The sequence below is a fragment of the Centropristis striata genome, chromosome 19, assembly GCF_030273125.1.
Source record: "Centropristis striata isolate RG_2023a ecotype Rhode Island chromosome 19, C.striata_1.0, whole genome shotgun sequence".
In the NCBI taxonomy this organism is placed as follows: Eukaryota; Metazoa; Chordata; class Actinopteri; order Perciformes; family Serranidae; genus Centropristis; species Centropristis striata.
The window spans coordinates 12689009-12710397 of NC_081535.1; the positions used below are offsets into that span (position 1 = coordinate 12689009).

Consider the following 21389-nt stretch of genomic DNA (forward strand, 5'->3'; position numbering starts at 1 on the left):
GAATAAGGTGAAATATTGTAACTACTGGGGTTTAGCTACAGTAGGCAACATAATAGAGGCAGTCACATGACATATTGTACAACCGTCCTTGAAAATGGATGCTTTAGTGGCTGAACATTGACATTTCAGCCACTGGAGGGCGAGCTGAGCCAGGTTTAGTCAGATAAATAAACCACCATACACCAGCACATTTATGATTTAACAAATAAACTGTTGTATTTTATGAACTAACTCTCTAAAATTCTGCAGTTGTTTAGTTTATAGTTACACTGTACTCTCTATTGTTTATACATTTAAACAATTACACCGAACAGTTCTACAAAAGGTTCCTTTGCATATCTCATATCTCCATTTTTATTTATTTTCCTTAAATCACGCTTTTTCCTGCAAGCCAGGGAATATATTTACCAATCTTTACGTACTGGGACCTCTTTTTTAAATTTTGTCCTCAGATGAATATTAACCAAACTTGTGTTTGTTTATTCATTTTAAGAATGGCTCTTGTTTTATTATTCTTATTTGTTTGATGTTGATGATTAACCTAATCTAACCCATTATCTAAAATGATGCTCATTTTAGATAATGCACAGATACAACGGTATAGCTCCCTCATAAGTAGACTAATAATATGTCTATAATGTTAATTTGTTACATTTAATTGTTATTGTGTGTGTATGTTTTTTTTCTATAATATGTTATAAATCAAACATATCTAGTAGACGTATCCTATATAGTTTCTGATATTTTTTACTCTTTTTTTATACAATATAAAATCCTATTTTCATGCACTGTGCTATCAATAGTTATAAGCCTACTCATGGTATCTATTTTTGTTTTTCTTCAAAAAAAAAAAAAAAAAAAAAGCTTTAAAATGAACTCTGTGCTCTTTTCCCTCCCAAGTGTCTTTGATACTCTGAGTGGCAGCCACTTCTGCCTCGCCATTGGTTAAAACCTTCGTGACGTCACATCTCCGTGAGGCTGAGCGGTGCTGAAGCGGCGGCGTGGGGACCGCTGTGTCTGTCCGGACCTCAATGTCGGCCCGGTCTCATATTACGCTCACATATAGTTAAACAATCCCGGTGCGACGCTCTGATTTTAACCGCAAGACATCAGGAAACGGAGCTGACAACACCAGCTTCCTAATGCATCTTTTACGTCAGAGGTGCGTCGAGCATTTGCGTGATTTAGTGAAGAATTGTTTGTTTAAATTATTTAAGCTCTAACAGCGAATTTAAATCACCTGGAAGGAAAGGATGGACATCACCTTTGGCTGACGACTGTTACAAGTAAGTGATAATATATTAAAGGATGTGAGGTGATTGGCTGGTGATGGCGCAAATGCACGAGAGCTTGTCCTTTTATGTGCTTTATCTACTTTAAATCAATTATTCTGCTGCATTATAATCTTTTGTCTGACTTTATTTGGGATTCTAGCCTATTTACGTGTTTGTGTGTGTGTGTGTGTGTGTGTGTGTGTGTGTTTGTGTGGGTGCTGCTTCACTTATGGGTGGTACTTTTGGCATGTGTGCATCTCTTGTTCTCTAACATGTCCTACTTTAGCCACTTTGAATATTTCATTTTCATCATGAACATCACCACATACACACAGATATCTTTCCATGTAGTGCTGTCCCCATTTGTGACCTTCCTCCTCTCTCTGTCCATATACATATAGGAACTTTATGTTACGCTTGTTCTGCACACAATCATGCCACCACCTTTTGTGTTGCCCTCAATAGCACCAAACCACACTCTCTCCAGGTGTGCATATAATGGTTTTTATATAAGTAACTGCATATACAGTCATGGAAAATATTATTAGACCACCCTTGTTTTCTTCAATTTATTGTTCATTTTAATGCCTGGTACAACTAAAGGTACATTTGTTTGGACAAATAAAATGATAAGCTCATAAGAGTTTAATTTAAGAGCTGGTATCTAGCCATTTCCATGGTTTTCTTGATAATAACCAAAATCATTATCAAGAAAACCATGGAAAATGGCTAGATGAGCTATTTCTGTTGCTATCATTATATTTGTCTAAACAAATGTACCTTTAGTTGTACCAGGCATTAAAGTGAACAAGAAGTTGAAGAAAGCAATGGTGGTCTGATATTTTTTTCCCATGACTGTATGTTTAATTTCATTCTATTCTAAGTTAAATAACATGAAGGGACTCACGTTGTTATTGTGCAAGCAAGCGTGTAAAATGACAATTTTAATGAACCTTTTAACCATGAACAATCCAAATCCAGGATATAATCTAAAATATTAAGACTAATATCCCTGTAACTATCTGCATTTACACATGTGCCTAACATCACATCTGATTAGTTAGTGTTATTCTTACTGAAACTTTTCCTCACCAATATGAGCTGTAACGGCATCTCGTGATCAGACAGACATCACTGATAACAAGCAGCATCACGATCCGATTCTGTTTCCAACCACAACAAGACCTCGGCCTCTTTGCTTTCACAGAACCACACAGCCCCATCCCTCGTGTGAGATGGCTGACTCGACCTGACAGACATTTCCAGTGAAGGAGCTCAGTTAATCACAACCATCTCAGTGTGCTCCGGCGTTCAGTGGAGAGCTGCACGTTAGGGGCCCTCCAGCAGCGCTAACAAGCAAGAGTCGTATCCGCTTTGCTTTTAAATTGTTAGTCCTCTGCAGACAGCCAGTCAGTCACACTGGCCTACTTTTCCTGTGTGGTACTGAACTATTGAACTGCTGAAAATCAAAATCCAATGTCCCTCAGTTATTATATTGTCCCTCATATTACATCTGCAGAGACATTACTCTTCATAATCAAGACAGCATAGTGATTTCACATCATTCTGTCAAAGCAGCAGGACTCCCTCTGCAGAAATGTGAATAATGTCTTTTGGGACAAAAGCAGAAATCAGACAGTTACGTCAAAACACCTACAGACACTCTGGGAGCAGTCGGGGACTCTGTGTCTCGCTTAAAGACATGACACTCACCCTGTGATTAAGGACTGTTGGCAAACAATAGACTGTTGGGTTTTTCAATAGCTTAATATCTAGCCATATTTAAATATGAAATAATGCAATTATTGAGGAGGTGTCTCAATTACAATGGTGTCAAAAAGTAGAACAATTTTTACATAAACAATACAGCTTACAATAAAAACAACACTGTGTGATAGCTAAAAATTTAGATATAGGATAATCATGCAAAATAGTAGATAATAACAATAGTAAAAGTAAATACATTGGCATATAAAATATAATTAAATAAATGAATAAACCAGATAAAATCAAAGTATAGTTAAAAGCAATTACAATTAATTAAAATATGATCTGACATTTGGTCTTTGAACAGCAGAAGTGACAGCAGAGCAGAAAGTTTAAGGCTTGTTCCAGATTAATCCATGTATAAGGTGCATTGTAAGAGGATTTTACTAAATTCAATTCTGATTGATGGGTTATGGAGCAATCTATTCTGTGAACAAGTACCAGTATTCAGAGTGAAAAGATGATGAAAAATTGACTGACTGTATGAAATATATGCAATATATGGGTGTGCCGAAATAAAAAAGACCTGGCTCTGGAGTTTTAGGAAAGAATCATACGTCTTCTAAATTGCAGAGGTTTTTTTTTACCTTTCATGTTTAAATTATGGCTCTGAAAAAAAGTCACACAAGATCTTTCTATGGGCATATTTCATTGTGTTTAGTTTATGTTGCCATGGTAAGGATGTTGTTCACTGTTGGCATGTGATGCTAAAGAGGATTACCTCTTCATGGTCATCTGCAACAGATGTTGTTTGTTTACACACGTCCTCCTGCCCTGACAGCAGCACAACAATGTGACGTCTCTGACCTGACGGCTGCTTGATGTGTGACATAAAGCCACAAACAACATCCTAACACAGAGGACGCTGCATCCTAAATATTGCATGGTTCTAGTTTAAATTCACCACATACTGTAGCACCAAGACTGTCTGACGCTGCTGAAGGCAGATATCAGTAAATGGTGTGTAGTTGTATCAGCATTAATTATTACTAAAAACTTAAAAGGATAATTTCACTGAATGTGATCAGCAATTTCCAGTGTTCCAATATTTAATGTGCTTTGTAATTAGTTTTTACTTAATTAGTCCTTATAGTTGTGTTTCATGTTCATTATTATGTGTATTTTGTATCGATGTCTATAAAATCAGGAGGAATGTTGTGAGTGAATATGCTAGAGCACGTTGAATTAACTAAACTGATGTGAAATTGTATTTACTGTTAGCAGTGCCAGCGGAGCATCTCTGCAGTGCAGCTGCCCTAGTTACAGAGCAGCTGAGTAACTGTGAGAGGCTGTGGTTGGCCCAGGCAGCGAGAGGAGGAGTTTATTAATGGTTGACTGAATTATGGAGGGTAGGCTGTGCTGAGGGCCAGAAGCAGACAACACAGTAGGACTTTGACTGGAGGAGCAGTGAGGGAGCAGACTCTGACAGCATCAGCCTGAAGCCTGAAGTTGTGATTCATGTTTTTACCTTTTTCTATTCTGTTGGGATGCTGTTACTCCAGAATTGTTTTCTTTAAACTAACCACTGAAATCTGTAATGAGGTCCCCGATGCTTTAAGCCTGTCACAGCATTACAGCTTAAGAGGGTCATTGAGTTCAGATATCAAAAAGCAGCTCCAGAGGGAGATAAACATAAACGCTTCATATGCAGACAACAACAACAAACATAGACTTTATCCTGATTACATCTACTTTCAAAAATAAAAACAACTGTGCCAATCTGAAAGCATTTTCTCTCATTTTTCACATCGTACATAATGGAAAAATAGACCCTGCTAGTGATGCACAGGTTGGGGGTTTTTCCCACATTTATTTAATCATTTGACCCGCTCCATCCCGCCTGTACAAACGCATCTATTTTCACAACCTGCCCCACCCCGCCCCACCACTATTAAATACACGTCTTGTGGCTCTCATGCTTGTATAGCTTATCAGAGGAGATTTAGCAGCTTGGCCTTCTATTCTTTTAATTCTGTATTCTCCCGACTGTAATCTTTCCCTCACTTCTTCTTTCATCTTCCCTGCTTCTTTTCATTCTGGTTTGTTGTGGCCACTGCTTGGAATATTGGAAATGCCTGCAGAAAAAGTTGCAGTTCCAGCATTGGCAACGTAACATAAAGTCAACGTTTCTTGACCCGACCCAACCTGACCTGCGGGTAACCCACGAGACCTGCTGGTTACGGGTTGGCCAGCGCATCACTAGACTCTTGGCTCTATTTTTAGACTTTAGATAATCTAGCCCATGACGGGAGACTTTGGCCAATCACAGGTCATTTCAGAGGATGTTCCTATTGATTGTTTTTCAAATGCAGATGTGCGTGCACGTCCCTGATTCATACTGGAAAATCCTGCAGAAAAAGTTGCAGTTCCAGCATTGGCAACAACTTCTTGCGCTGCAAAGGAACCCAAAACAACCAAGAATTTTTCAATGCTCTTGTTGTCTTATATGCCTCAGGAAGTGTGTCTTGGAGCCATAATACTTACGACTTATATATAGCATATTGTCACACCCTGGACAACTAAACTGAATACATCATTGCAGTGGTATTAATTGATTGTTTCATGCACCTTTGCAAACACACTCAAAGCTGATTCATCGTACTTATCATGGTTTCTATTCTGTTTCATTTCTTAGGATTTCATTTTAGGAACATGGAGAGAGTTTCCATGGTCCAGGCTGATCCAGAAGTATGATAACAGCATCCAGTCTCTCAGGGGACACCCTGATAGCATGCCACTTCCCTGTGGTTCAGCTTCCTACTTGGCAGCTTCCTGTCCAGGCCCTGTGCAGCTCGGCTAAGAGGCCCGGTCGGCTGTGCCCAGTAGGCCTGACCCGAGCCGTGTCTCTGCCGGAGCAAGAGTCTCTGAACCGAGAGCATGCCTTCACTGGTGGTCGGAGACATTTCTCCAGCAGCTACGGTAGTCTCAACGAAGAACGGGCAGAGGAGGAGGGGGGCAGTGACAGCAGCGGGAGGTACGACTCCAACTCGTCACCAGAGGAGACGAGTACACATCTGAAGAAGGAAAGCTCTGGAGCTAAAGACAGTCTGCGGTCACACAACTCATTCCTTCCCAATACAGAGCTGGATGAGGACGAGGAAGATGAAGATAGTGATGGAGATAATCTACACAGATATCATGAGGACTCATCTTTTGTCTTGCATGGAAATTCCAACTGGCCTCTTCATAATGGTGCCAAAAATCATACAATGTGTCACGGGGACTTGGAACGCGAATGGGGTAACGAAGGCACCGTGTTGGGTACAGAGAGTGACCAAGAGTGGCTCTCTAACCAGCCTCACCAGCCGGACTCTCTGCAGACTGAATGCCAGTGCTTTCATGTGAGCAGATCTGGCATCAGCGTGACAGCGTATGGAGAGCAGGACTGTGACAGACTGAAGGATAAAATGTCCTGCTGCACCCAAAGCCAACATAAATGTTCCCCAGAGCTGTTCAACAACACTCACACAGAGTATGTGAGCGACTCTTCCTGCAACAGCTCTGATGGCGTCTTGGTTAACTTCTGCACCATCTATAACAGGAGCAACAACCCCGCCACGCCCCACGACCTCAGCAGTCCCGCACTCCATCCCTATCAGTCATCTGAGGGATCCGTGTTCCTCAACCTCCAACCGGTTCCTTACACTCCAGCCAAGGACCTCCAACATGATGACGTGACGGTTAACTCTCCCCTTAAAGAAGAGGCAGACATGACGCCCTCTTCCTCCTGCTGGTCTCCTCAGGGTCTTGACTCGAACTGCAATCTGTACTCCCTGGAGCCGCTACCCCCGGGTCTCTCCTCGTTGGAGGTATCCGACCTGGCTGCCTGTCTCCAAAGCCAGGCCACACTGGCCATGGGGACCAACCAGAAGTATTACAAGCTTGTGACCTGTGACCTTTCCTCCCAGTCACCCAGTCCAGCCTGGTCCAGTCTCACCAGCTGCCCTGGGGGGCAGAGCAGAGGCAGCCCCTCTGAACACCTCTTAATTGACTACAAGAAAGAAGGACAGCACAAAGAAGTCAAGAAGGTAATCGTGCAATAACAGTAAAAACAATAAGAAACTATTTATAGGTTTACAACACAGCTTCCAACTGATCCATAAAGCATTAGTTAGAGATTAAAGCCACCAGTTACTACTTACAGTATAAACCTCATTATAAAGAGTTTCTTGTTAGACATTCATGAGAACATCTTGTATAAATTACTAGAGTTGTGTAAGCCTCAGCAGTTCTGTTTTGTTTTACTTTATCTTCTTTAGGAAAAAGAGGATCAACAAAATGGAAAGAGGTTCTCCTCTGCACAACGCAGCGCCGGGTTTGACTGCGCTCAGTTTCAGACCTATGATTACCAAGTTGCCACCACCTCCACTGAACAAGACCTATGCAGGAAGAAACATACAGACAGCATCCAAAACCTCTCCCACACGTCCTGTTTGCTGTGCCCCAGCCAGTGTAGCCCACATAGCAGTACATGCCAAGGAACGAGAGCTGCGTCCACACAGCCATCTGTGATTCTGCACCAGGAGCACTGTGATGCTGATGCTGCTGAGAAGGGTAAAGCAATGGAAAAGATTGTTTCTTTGTCTTTTAAATGTACAATACCAGAATTTTTTGTATGAAGTAAATAATCTAACATGTCTTCCAACCATTTGTCTTATCCTCTACCTCCATCTCAGGAGCCTGCTCATATGAAAATGCGGTGGTGCGCTACAGTAAGGCCCAGAGACCAACCTCACTGCCCATCCAGCCCTTTGTTCTGGTCCCTGCAGAAAAGCCCCAGACCCAGCACTTGGGCTGTCTTCTGGAGCAGTACATCAATCAGAAGAGCAGCAAGACTGGGAGCTCCCAGCCAGGCCTCAAGTTCAAAGCAAAAAGCAGCCAATGCTTTTCTAATCTCCAGCCATCACCAATGGGCAACCACTGCCCTATCTTCCTGGAGGCTCCTTCGAGCTCTGACACCTGTTCCACCTGCACGCCGAGCCCAGAGTGCTTCAGCCGCAGACGTGCATGGAGCCAGTCCGGCAGAAACCAAGGACGCCCAACTCCATGCGCATCAAAAAACCCAACTCAAAGCAGCCCAAAGCCCAGATTGGTTCAAGAAAAAACAAGCCCATGCTCAGGCAAAACTCAAACTGACACTTTTTCTAATCTGTATTCAGCCCCAAATCAGTCAAACCTTGTTAAAGTTCCCACCTACCAAGATCTTATTAACCTCACCCCTGAGCAGAGCCATGCCAACACTGAGCCCAAAAACCCCAATCAGTCCCACACCTCCTACCGTCCAGTATTCTCTCATACACCACCCACTTTACTTTTAACCACTGACGCCCATCACCCAAACCTGCAGGCGTCCCTGTCTCCCCCCGTACAACCAGAGAAGAAGTCCCCTCAGTACCGGGCTGCACCTGCAGCTGACTCTGGCTTTTTTCATGGCAGTTTAACAGCTGCCCTCTCCTCTGTAGCTCCTCTCTCCTCTTTGAGTTCTCTGCTCTCCTTAGCTGCTTCTGGGCTGCAAATCCAGGACTCTGCTGGGCTTAGTGGGAAGCAGAGTCACAGTCAACACAGTGAATCTCTGATCCTGAGTGACAAGCCGCCTACAGAGTTCTGCCTCTCACCCGATACATCTTATGAATCCATGTCTATCAGCCATCTTCAGAGGAGAGGTGAGGCCATGACTGATATCAATTTGTGTAAATACAGTGTATGCCATATATACATTGAAATCGAGATGGAGTAAAAAAAAAAGTGACCCAGTAACAGCAATGACTGGATTCCTCCTTGATTGGATTGTCTATCCAGTGATGAGCTGTTGAGAGCAGCAATAAAAACTCACAGTGCTGCAGCAGTGCCTTCAATACCCTGAAGGGGCTTCCTCTCAAACATGACCTATTTTTAACTCTCCCTGCACGGGATTGGCTGAGCCTTCTGCTCTGTAGCCTATGTGTGTGCGTCTGCAAGCTCCAAGAGAAGACGTGAGGGAGAATGATGCAGTAGGAACAGTGATAATGATTTATAAACACACCTATCATTTTGTTATACCATATGGGCCACTTGCTGTGAATTTGATTGCATAAATGTTAACCTTTTGTAATGGATAGACAACGTCGGAGACGGTGTAGCGAGCAGTCAGTGTGGTGCAGCACTGCAGGCAGCATCAACATGCATAAAGAATTTACCATGACATTTGCAGAGGCTAGCCGGTGTGAGATGAAAAAAGAAAGGCAGGGGAAGGCAAGTCAATGAGGAACGCTGCTAAAATGGACTCTTTCATCTTCTGTTCACTTTCACACTTACATTCCTGCCGTATGATAATGAACCCTGAAAGTAATCTCTCATATTTCTTTGCACTGACCCAGTTAGTGAGGTGAAAATCGTACCAAGCAAGTTTTATTCATCACTAAGCCTTATTTTCTATAAGTAAAACATCTGACAGTGCAATAACATCATTTTAACATCTCCAATACAGATCACCATCTTTAAATAATTTTCTAGAAATAAGTGTCTTCAAATAAAACAGAAATGACATAAGGCAAATTAACATATTTACTAGAGATGTTTCAATACTTTTTTTCTTTCATGATACTGATTGTAATACCTGCATGCATATCTGCATGTATGCAGTACTGATCCGATACCAGTGCATTGAAATATATATTTTATATATAGGTATTTCTGATAACTAGAATCAGAACAACTCTTATATTTACTTTTAATATATCAGTGATATGTATATGCCAAAGCAGTATATGAAGCATTAATTACAACCTCTCTCCTTGTCTTATATCTCCAGGTTTGCTGAGATCTGTGAGCCGGGCGGTGGATTTGATCATGGCTCATTTTGGCAGCAGCAGAGACCCTGAAGTGAAGGTATGCATTTGGCAGAGCTAAGCAGCTTAAAAGATGTGTCACAATGGAAAAGTGCCAAACTGATATTACTGACACTGTAGGACTGGAGTCAAATAACTTGTGTCAGCAGGAAATATGCTGTATTATATTTCTTTCCTTCTGTCACAGATGTGTCTGGGTAACAGCTCTCGTAGTCCAACAATAGCTGGTCTGGTCCTGGAACATTTGTGTCCAGCCATCCAGAATATTTTAGAGGACGGTCTTAGGGATCACAAGCTGGATGTCATCATTGGGCAGCGCCGCAATCACTCCTGGAGCGTGGTGGAGGTCTCTACGAGGATTGGTAAATGAAACTGGAGTGGTCATGATTCAAAGGAAGTGTCATGAATGTGTTGGTTTGATTATCTTTTTTGTCTCTCTCTGCAACAGGTCCATCCACCAGGGTTCTTCACAGCCTGGTCTCCAAAATTAGACAGTGTCTCCAGCTCAGTAGCCACTGTATGAGACTGAGAGCCTTCATCATGGGCCTGCTAAAGTAAGTACTGAAAACTACCCTTGAACACACTAATGATGCTAAATGTTAATATAATGACTGCATATAAGCTTTAATCTTTTCTTGGTAATTCCCTTTCAGCTTGAGAGCTTTGGAATTCTGGCTCAGTCACCTTCAGAGTCAGAAAGGTGAGTGCACAGGCAATTTACTACACTAGCAGCAGGGTAAAATGTCAAACGGCAACGCTCAATTACAGCCTCACAGAGCGCTTGACGCCAAGGACTCCTTGGTACTTAATACCAATGCACAAGACACCCTTTAGCATCTGTAAGAGACCCATCAGTCTTAGACCTGGTAGTTCTGCCTCTAGCGGCCCTAGTAATTATGACAGGAGTAAAATTCCACATAGGGAGGAGGTTCAGAGTGGGTGGCTGGGTCAAACACCCAGGAGACTGCCGTTCATGAAACCAAAAATAATTTGAAGTTACGTTTGTAATAAGTTTACGTTTACATTATATAAAGTACTGAAGTTATGTCAGGTAGGCCTGTGTTAAGTAGATAACTTACATACTGTAGGTTACTTAATTTAAGTAACTAATGTAGTTATTATAACCCAAACCACACTACTCCTATACCTACCCAAGTAATGTTGTTGCCTAAACCGAAGTGTTAGAGCCAATTAGCACTCTTGGCATAAATAGGAATGAATCATTGGTGCCTCGGGTGCTACCCGGAAGCACAAGCAGTTTTTGAGCACACATTACCACACACACACACACACACACACACACACACACACACACACACACACAAATGAGGACTTTCATTGATCAAAAAAGGTAAAAAAGTGCGTCAGTTATTCTACCTGTGGTTCAGCACCTCAGAGGCTGAAAGCTTGGGCTTAGCCTCTACACTAAGTGTCAAATTTCAGACAGCAAAAAACTACAGCTACAGTCGTATGGCTTCTCATTTAGAGTTCTTTTGAAATCTATTGAACTAACCTGCATGCTGAAAAATAATGATAAAGGGGCCCTAACCAAGCGTCTGTATGTGATGAATTGGGAGTGATCATGTGTTGAACTGTTGCGTATGTTTACATCTTTATGCGTTCACACCTGTTACTGTCTCCACAGATGTGGTGACAACACACTACCATTCCTGGGGGTTCCTGTCCATGTCACTGGGTCAGTGCCAACCCTTGTTTCAGGAGCTGCTACTTCTGCTACAGCCGCTCTCTGTGTTGCCCTTTGACCTCAACTTGCTCCTGGAGCCCCGACTGTTATGTAACCAGCAGCTGTGTTCGGAGGGTGCTGCTCCACCTCCACCGTGCTCAGCCCTCCTAGTGACCAGCTGGCCACTGCTGCAGGCTGACAGAAAGGTAGACAGTAGCCAAAGTCCACGGACTAAGGTTTCTCATCAGACAGGCTCGCACCACCAAGAGTTTCTTGGTTCTCCAAGTTGCATTAGGCAGGATTGCGGAGGGATGCAGGCTAACAGGAGTCCAGTGTTAGCTCCTATTCCAGAGTGGTGGCCCAGTGAGCCTGACCGTATGGATGGTGTGGATGAAGGGGAGGACTGCAGCCAGAGAAATGCAGATAATTGGTCTCAAATAAGTATGGACAGCAGACAAGAGGACAGGAGGGGGGAGAAAGACAATGGGACCCCAACTGCGTCCACGTGTGTCCAGGCTGAGAGTCCATGTCAGAGTGGTCTGCGCTGGGCTAAACTATTTGGAGCGGCTGATACGTTCACCGGGACAGAGACAGTTTCTCAGAGTCACATTGGAGCACAAAACAGAAGGTAAGAACCAGCAGTGAGCAATGAAAACAAGTATAGAGACTGTATCCCAAATCAGACATGTCTGCAATGGCACCACCAGTGTAGTTATAATTGATTTATAAATATTTAACAAACTACGTGTGAAATGTCATTTATGTACATGGAGATTTACATGTCTAATTACAATACCAAAGCTAATCTGATGAGAGAAAGCAAGCAAGCGGAAACATCTAATTTCCCCCGAAAAACTCAGCAGCCCCCATTGTTTTACAGCGAGGAGATCCAAGTGTCCGATTTGGGATACAGTTAGCACACAGCTAATTCACCATCGTTAGCGTCCTTTTGCCAACTCTGGTAAACCTGAGCCTAACGTACACGGTAAAAACAATATACGGTGTGAAAGATAACAAGTTAGACTTTAGTTTCGCACCATTTAATTAATTGGAAGTATAACATGATCATTTATATTAGTAGTTAATGTAAAATTTCGATAGAATCTCAGCCGAACGGTGTCCAATTTGGGATAAAGTTACGCTTAAACATTTTGTGGCTGAATGTCATCTTAATTTAACGCATTATTTTGTTGATTTTTTCAATTTAGATTGATGGAAGACTGACTTTCTATAACTTTCTACTCCATAACGAATACCTCTATATTGCTTTCATAGGTACAGGCGACCATCACAGTGGCTGCTTTTTGACAGATCGCAGCTTGGACTGTTGGCTCAATCCATCAGGTCAATGAAGCTAGGAGGACTTCAGACTAACAAGGACTGCTGAAAACGAAACTCTCTGTGGGTGGAGGACAGAATTGAGTCTATTTACTGTAATAACAAAAAGTCTTAATTGCATGATAATACATACACAGTGCTAAACTGATAAGAAAGCACATAAAATACAGGATTAACAGCTTTGGCGATGGCCCGTATTCATCAAGCTTTGTGTTGCACCAGCTATTCGTAAATCAATTACTAAGTCTGTGTGTCCTTCCTTCAGCTTATTTCAAAGTAAACCAGATTGCACCATTAAATCTAAAGAAATGTACTGTACTTTGTAATACCTTAAACTATGTGCAAGGAGCCTTGTATAATGCTTTCCTAATCAACTATATGAAGAGGAAGTCACTGTAGCACCACAAACTGTAGCACAACTGCCAAAAATAACAATTTTAAGACTATATATATTAAGTCTGAGTGCTTTGTTACTTATAATGTATATGTGTTTAGAGTTAGTATTATTTACATAGTTTGGAATAAATGGAGACGACTCTGAGTAGTTTATGCAAAAGAAATGCAAACAAGCCGGAGCTTTTTTTCTCCTTATCCAGAATTATAAAATGTGCAGTCAGACCTTACTCCATCGCTGACACAGCACTGTGGCGATAGGTCTAGCTATGTGAGACAAAGTCACACCTGAAAGTTACTGGGTGTAAATACTGCAGTGATTTTGTATGCAAGAACTAGTTTGTATGGTGCATCATAACTAAAATCGAATTAATTAATCTCTACCTACTTTCTAAAATCAGCCTACATAAACTTAGCTTAAACTTTCGAACAGCTGGTGCAGCCGACTCCCAGTGTGACTGACTCATGATTTGAAAATGTCCCTCAGTTGATGATTTATCGGTGTACTTTTGTCATTTGTGCTGATACTGTGTTGGTTGTGTGAAAAAGTTTAATGAATGCTTTCAGAAGAGGCTGTATCATTTCCACAGGAAATCCTGAGCTCTTCTCTGGGAAACAGCTTGATGAATGAGGGCCAAATCTGCCAGTTTCAATTGCACTCTTAAATAACCATAGTAGGTGCTTCTGCTATCTACTACTCCACTTTGTATTTCCTTTAAGTGAATATCAATCACAAAATATGATTATTGACCTGCTGTAGACTGTTGGATATTCTTGTGGTGCAAAATAATCCAATTCTCATCTGTTATTCTCTTCATAACTGTATCTTTCATCTATAGGCAGAAAAAAAGCAAGCAATACGCTCTTACTAGTGCCAAATAAGCTACACACCAGCCTTGTGGATTGTCAGTGATGTTTTATTTCCAGTAACTTGCTTTCTTGAGCAAATTCCCAGCATGGATTTACTGTAGGTGCATGAATTAACAAACATACAGTAGGTTCTTCAGTACTTCTTAGATTTCTTAATTTCCCTGTTAATGTTTTTATTGCTGTAAAGTTGGACTTTGGACGTTTTCCGGCACTGAAATTTAAAATGTGTGGAATTGTATTGTGGTATATACAGTACAGTAGGCTACAGTAGTATGTCTTCCAGTAAAGTTTGTGGAGTTGCACAAATAAAAGCCATCTTGTGGCTGTTTCAGGTATTTAAATGTGTGTTAGGTATATTTTGATAGACTGGTGGTTAGATAAGAGGGAGGAAAGAACAGAAAATGTGTTGATACAGAATTTTTGATGTACTGCAATAATGTGAAGTCTGTGAAATTTATTTTGCCCAATGTCATTTTCTCAACCTCTGAATGCTTCCTCTAATGCCCAGTGACAATCAAAGTCTGTCAATAAAGACTTCTTCTTGTATGCTAACAGTGTTTATTCATGTGCCACACGTCTGCAATCCAGCACAAACTGCTTTTCATGGAAATGTGAGGACATCCTGAGAAGTTCTGACTCTCGTCACAACTTTACCCTGCCAGTAATGATCATTTTATTGGAGTGTAAGATGGTTTTATGACTTTGCCTGAAGTATCTTCTTGATGCCGCTCTTTTCTAGTGCATTCTTGGAAAGTTGGCCAAAAGTATGTCCATACATGAACTGGTATCCTGTGGAATGGTGTAGAGTTAGACATGCTTGAACATGATATTAAGTGATTTGTTTCACTCCAGTACCTTTTATAAAATAGCTGATGATCACAAAGTGAATGTGTTGCCAACACTGACACCAACCTGGGATATGTCCTGTGAACTTCGGCACCACACCCCTGTTTGATGGATAGATAGTGGGCATGGCAGTTACTGCACTTTCCTTCCTCCCTGGAATGCCTTGGGACGTGGGATCAGTCCGCTGCTGCTTCCCAAACTGAATCAGGGCCTGGTTGGTAGTGATTGGGAAACCTTTGCCAATCAGGAAGCGAGATTTTGGCACATGCCCTGTGAAACCTGTAAACACATCACTCAATGAGCTGCAGGAGTATTGTACAAATTCTTTCAAGTAAAAAAAAGAATAATACCCAGTATATACACTATATGGACAAAAGAATTCGGACGCCTGACCATTATACCAACAGGGACTGCAATGACATTGTATTCAAACACATAAACTTTAATATGGAGTTTGTCCCCTTTTTGCACCTTTAACAGCTTCCACTCTTCTTGGAAGGCTTTCCACAAGATTTCGAGTGTTTCTGTGGGAATTTGTGCCCATTCATTCTGTAGAGAATTTATGAGGTCAGGTACTGATGTTGGACAAGAAGGTCTGGCTCGAAATCTTCATTCCAGTTCATCTAAAGGTGCTGGATTAGGTTGAGGTCAGGGCTCTGTGCGGGCCAGTCAAGTTCTTCCACACCAAACTCAACAAACCACGTCTTTATGGAGCTTGATTTCAGTAATTACCAGGTGTGGCCAAATACTTTTGTCCATATAGTGTATATGCATTCTGCAAGGTTGCATTCCCAGCCAAAGCAAGCAGCAATTTTCAACAAAAATCCTCTAAAACATCCAAAAAGTTAAAAAAAATACTGGATGAGTAAATTCTTTCATTCTCACTCCCAACTTGTCACTTATGGATACTTGGCCAGGACACCTTGGTGTCACTTTTTTAACGCACTGGGTAGCCCTACTTGTCAAACTATGTTGCTCCACTATGGTCAAATTTTTAGCCATGTGGAACCCTTGGTTAACATGAATTCAAACAAAGCTACTTGGTTGAGGTAAGGAAAAAGATCATGGTTGGGGTTAAAATTTTAAAAAACTCCTTCTCCTGGTTGAGCAGACTTTCTCGCTTGTTATAATACATTGTCTGATTTCCTGAAGCACTTGCTATGAACATCACGTTACTAATGTACGTTACAGTTTCTTGAAAGCCTCATACAAACACTAAAGGGTGCCCTGAGCACTGGTAGGTGGAGAGGTCTGTGACAATTAGCATCAGTATTTAACAACCTGGGAATGAGAAAGGTCTGTGAATATCTATCAGTTAAAGCCCAGATATTTGTCTCATGAGGCAGGTGAAAATGACTTACTGTATTATATATATACTACTATACTATATACTATATATATATATATACAGAAACATGACTTATGCTTATACTATCTGTATGATCGGTATGTGATCTTTCAGTTCATTAAATTGGTTTTCTGGCCCACAACTTTTTTGGTTCAGTCCCACTGCACTCTCTAGTTTTGATTTGTTTGGGTTTTTTTTTTAAGCAACTTTGCGGTTTCAGCTCTTAAGTTGATATGTTTTGTTCACAGTTCATTAATGCTGTTTTTAAGTGGCCAAAATCTGTTATTGCAGCTTTAAGGTCTAATTAATTTGACTGTAAACAAGCGTTAATGTTCTCTGTTGCACCTGAGATAAAGTATTTATGGGGGTTATCATCATCCATGAAGTATGGGTTTCCAGGGGAGCTGAAGGACTTCAACGTCCTGTAGCTGATCGCTTTGTTGGAGATTGCTGTCAAGGGGGGTCTTGGTCTCTGGGACAAAAAACAACAGAGAACGTTTTAAAACATGCATTACTCAGAGGTCATACAATGATCATATGACAATGCTATTTATAAGCCTTAAAAGGAAGTTTTTTAAAGGTCACACAGATTACATAACAATGTGTAATTAATACCAACGAGCAGGTTTATTGTTAACTACTACAGTAAAAATGGGATCAGCAGCTTAGTACAAGTGAGTGGAAATGTGTGCCATGAAAAAAATAATTATACTGCTGATAATTAATTTAAATTATCTAAAAATGTTCATTTATGTGAATCTCAGAGACATAATTTATGAATCTGTGTTGGGTCCCTCTGACTAGTTCTGCCTCTCAGTCATTTTCAGGTTGGATTATATTACAGTGAACCGACACCTGAGTTCCACTATGGATAATTAAACAAGAGTGAACCTATTCAGAGGAGCCATGTCAACGTGTGTGTGTGTGTGTGTGTGTGTGTGTGTGTGTGTGTGTGTGTGTGTGTGTGTGTGTGGAGAGAGAGAGATAGAGAGGTAGAGTCAGGTCATAGTTGTGTAATAGAGAGAGTTACTTCAAACTGTTGGTTGTTGTAGTTTACAATAGCTGGCAGGTCGGCTGATTGTCTCCGCAGCTTTGCACGTCCATCCTGGTAAAACTCAGACAGCGCTTTACGACATGTTTCAGAGTAGCTGCAGGCAAAGTAGTTCTGACTTTTTGGAATAAAACCTAAAATGGCAACATGTGATGTTAAAAAGGATCAGTTCTGCCAAATTTGCCAAATTGTATTATTATTATATTTATTTAGTTAGTTTATTTAGTTTTTGAGATATCAGTCTTTTTCTGCCTTCACCACAGAACAAAAGAGATAACCTGTTTGATTTTTTTTAAACATTACCACCAACATCTCTTTCCAGAACAGCGTTCTTAATTCTGGATAATCCACCGATCATAGTGTGTCGACTTTTCTTCAGTATTTTCAATTAAACAGTGTCGGAATTTTTCGGATTGACCGGGACATTGTTTTAGAAGGATATGAAATATACATGATGCTGAGAGCAAATAAAACCAAAGCAAATTGAATGGCATTAGTTGTTTTTGTAACGTTGCTGAAAAAATTACTTTAATTTTGAAATCACAACTGCAAACACTGCTACAAATATGGCTGTTTGGTGTATGTTTCCTTGATTTTCAACACTGGACATTTATACTTAATAATGTAGAAGTCAGACAGATTATTTTCATGTTCTCATGATCTAGTTTGGTTGTGTGTGTTGTGAAAACTCACATATTTAAAGACGTATTGTCAGATTTTTCACATCCTGTCCATTTAAAAGTTACTGAATTTTGCCTCCAATATGACATAATATTCCATGAGGTGTTCAGTTACTTTGCTGACCCTGTGTGTAAGTGTGTGATACCTACCTGTGTATCCTGGTATCACCTTCTTCATGTTACTGTCAGAGAGGCTTCTCAGTGTCAGGCCAGCGTCAGACTCAGTGGCGGGGACGTGACCCGCATAGAGGACCAGATGATCGGAGTGTTTCACCTCAGGACTGGTCAGCAGCTCGGCTGTGAGCTGGCCATAAGACTTCCCCATATTGTACTTCAGCTGCGGACAATACCCTGCATACCTGGACACAATAGGGAATAAACACAAACTGCAGCATCTATTGTGTCTCAGTAGAAGCCTTTCAGATCGAAACAATGAGATAGAATTTAAGTCAATTTATAGTATAAATCTCTTTGAGATTTAACCCACAAATCCTGAGATAATCAGGAGGATGTGATGGGGAAATGCATTATGCAGTGGACGAAATGGGCTGCAATTTTACCATACAGCCTGGATTTAACATTACTCAGACAAAAATGTATTCCAACAAACAAAATAACAACTAGGACTGCAAGCAGTACTGAACGGGCCCTCGCAGTACACGGGTGTCGGGGCATGCTGCCGTCGGGGTGTGTGCGTTACAGGGGCCAGTCTATACCACCCCTATGAATTTCATTGCCTTAAGTGTTATAGTGTGGCCACGGTACCAAATATGAAATTAGACTGCCACCACAGTGCCATCTAGGGGCCCATCAATAAAACCTTAAAGGGTTATCCTCAGGAGGGCATTGACAATAATTGTACCAAGTTTTGTATAATAATGCACAAACTATCCCTTTAATCCTCACACAGTATCTGAAGGAGGACTTTTAACTGATATGTATAAGTTAGAAGAGGCAGGTAGCAATGGTGGAAAGTAACTATGTACATTTACACAAGTACTGGACTTAAAGTAAAATTTTGAGGTACTTTTATGTACATTTTATGTAACTTTATACTTCTACTCCACTACATTTTGAGACATATATTGTACTTTTTATTCCTCTACATTTAGCTGACAGCTTTAGTTACTTTTCAGGTCAAGATTTAAAATGAAAAACATGATACATTTAAAATGATTACCCATTTTTATAAATTGATATATAAACCCGCGCGTGAAAAAGCCACGCATGCGCAGAAGCGAAGAAAAAGGAAAGAAGTAAAAAAGACAGTGGTGGAAGAAGTGTTCAGATCCTTTACTTCAGTAAAAATACTAATACCTCACTGTGAAATGACTCCACTCCGCTCATTTTAACTACCTAATAAACTTTTAAGTTGTTTAATTTATAAAAATGGGTAATCATTTTAAATGTATCATGTTTTTCATTTTAAATCTTGACCTGAAAAGTAACTAAAGCTGTCAGCTAAATGTAGAGGAATAAAAAGTACAATATATGTCTCAAAATGTAGTGGAGTAGAAGTATAAAGTTACATAAATTGTACATAAAAGTACCTCAAAATTTTACTTTAAGTCCAGTACTTGAGTAAATGTACATAGTTACTTTCCACCATTGCTACCTGCCTCTTCTAACTTATACATATCAGTTAAGAGTCCTCCTTCAGACACTGTATGAGGATTAAATGTGCATTATTATACAAAACTTGGTACAACTATTGTCAATGCCCTCCTGAGGATAACCCTTTAAGTTTTTATTGATCGGCCCCTATGTGGGGGCGATACAATAGGGACCTCGCAGGTTGTTGCCTGCTCGGGCCCTAATTACATTAGTTTTAAATATGAATTGTCAAATGAAGGAAAAAAAGTCTAGATTAATTTAGTGAAATTAAAAGTACAATATATGGCTCTGATATGTCGTGGAGGTAAAGTACCTCAAAAATGTACAAAAGTATGAGAAAATGAAGGCTACTTATCTAGCTACTTTTATCACTGATTGCATTATATTTGACACGTTCTGTTCAAATTAATTTCAATAATTTGGCTCATAAGGACAATAAGACCCTGCTAACTCATGCAACATACATTACTTTTATAGCCTAATGAAAAGAATAAGGTAATTTCTTACCGGATCTCGTACTCACCCCGGTATGTAATGTGGATCAGGTGTCAGCAGAACTTTGCTGAATTTCGGAGCATATTTCTCCATGTCCGAGCTGTGAGGGAGCAGCAGGTCGCCCTGCTGAGCGCCGTGTTTGCCGGTTGCTACAGAGAATCACACACAAACACACTGATGGAGCTCAATGACATTAAACTGACGTGTGCACCGAAACTTTTCCTGCAACGACACACATACTATTAATTTATACCATTCTAGTAAAGCAGTTTGAAAACCTTTGAGTTTTTATTCATTTATCACAGCATGTTAAAACGGCTCTGCTGTCGCTATTTCGTCACGTTTGGCTTATGTGATGTCTTCTGTGTCAAATATTGCAGTAGTATTAATACTCGGACTTACAGTTGAGTTGATGTGTTGCCTGCAGCGTCCTGCATTTCCTTCTCTATAAGAAATATCAGAGGAGATGAAGCTCTCAACTTTTAGTGAGCCGATTATGTTACAGACAGACAACATCAGTATACTCAACTGTTTTTCTTTTCTGATATGAGTAAAGAGTTTAAAGGAATGTGGGTGTAATTAATATTCAGTAACTTTATAGCTACACAGATGTATATCCTTGAGAAATGGTCAACGACGCCCCCTAGCGACTGCCTGCGGGGGAGAAGCAACTTTTGCCGTAACCAATGCACATAAGAGGGTTAAATAAGGATTTTAGTAACACTGAGGTCACTGACAAAAAAAATAAAAATTACAATAATAATAAAAAAGGAACAAAAATAATTCGAGAAAACGTGAACGGACAAACAATATACACACAAATAAATAGCTGCTGTTAAATTAAATTTTCTTTGACTTGAATATCCTTTCATGAAGGGAAATTCTGAAAGGATATTTTTCCTAAGCTGTCAGGAATACAATTATTTCTGGAAATACCCACCACTTTATTTATTTATTTACTTTTAATTCTATTTATCTATTTATTTATTTGCTTAAAAGTAATAACCCTAAAAGGCCCTTAAAACCCAAACTATATGTTATTTATTTATTTTATCTAAATAATAAAATAAATGAAGCTACAGACAGTGACCTTAGTGTCCTCAACTGTAGCCTTGATATGAGCATGTGTGTAATGTACACGTTTCCCATAAAGTTGGAATAATTTTTTTTTTCAGACACAATCCTCTGTTCATTGTTGTTTC

General features: G+C 40.4%; 2 protein-coding genes across 3 annotated transcripts; one reads left to right on the plus strand and one right to left on the minus strand.

Annotated features, from left to right (window-relative positions):
• Positions 1–1001: 1001 nt before the first annotated feature.
• LOC131992791 (AP-4 complex accessory subunit RUSC2) lies at positions 1002–13439 on the plus strand. The gene is made up of 10 exons (XM_059358481.1): positions 1002–1286; positions 5677–7069; positions 7301–7595; positions 7718–8704; positions 9832–9908; positions 10056–10230; positions 10317–10422; positions 10522–10568; positions 11514–12180; positions 12828–13439. The coding sequence occupies exons 2-10, from the start codon at positions 5732–5734 to the stop codon at positions 12937–12939; spliced, it is 3804 nt and encodes a 1267-aa protein (XP_059214464.1). The 5' UTR covers positions 1002–1286; positions 5677–5731; the 3' UTR covers positions 12940–13439.
• Positions 13440–14621: 1182 nt separating this feature from the next.
• Positions 14622–20745, minus strand: cimip2b (ciliary microtubule inner protein 2B). 2 transcript variants are annotated; one of them, XM_059358483.1, is made up of 7 exons: positions 20717–20745; positions 20216–20336; positions 18229–18437; positions 17378–17532; positions 16693–16819; positions 15066–15278; positions 14622–14942 (listed from the first exon to the last, which is right to left on the minus strand). In XM_059358483.1, exons 2-7 carry the CDS (start codon positions 20278–20280, stop codon positions 14848–14850), a joined length of 864 nt encoding a protein of 287 aa, XP_059214466.1. In that variant the 5' UTR covers positions 20281–20336; positions 20717–20745; the 3' UTR covers positions 14622–14847. The 2 variants fall into 2 exon arrangements, with proteins under 2 accessions (XP_059214466.1, XP_059214465.1); XM_059358482.1 differs by lacking the exon at positions 20717–20745 and adding an exon at positions 20590–20687.
• Between the last annotated feature and the right edge of the window lie 644 nt (positions 20746–21389).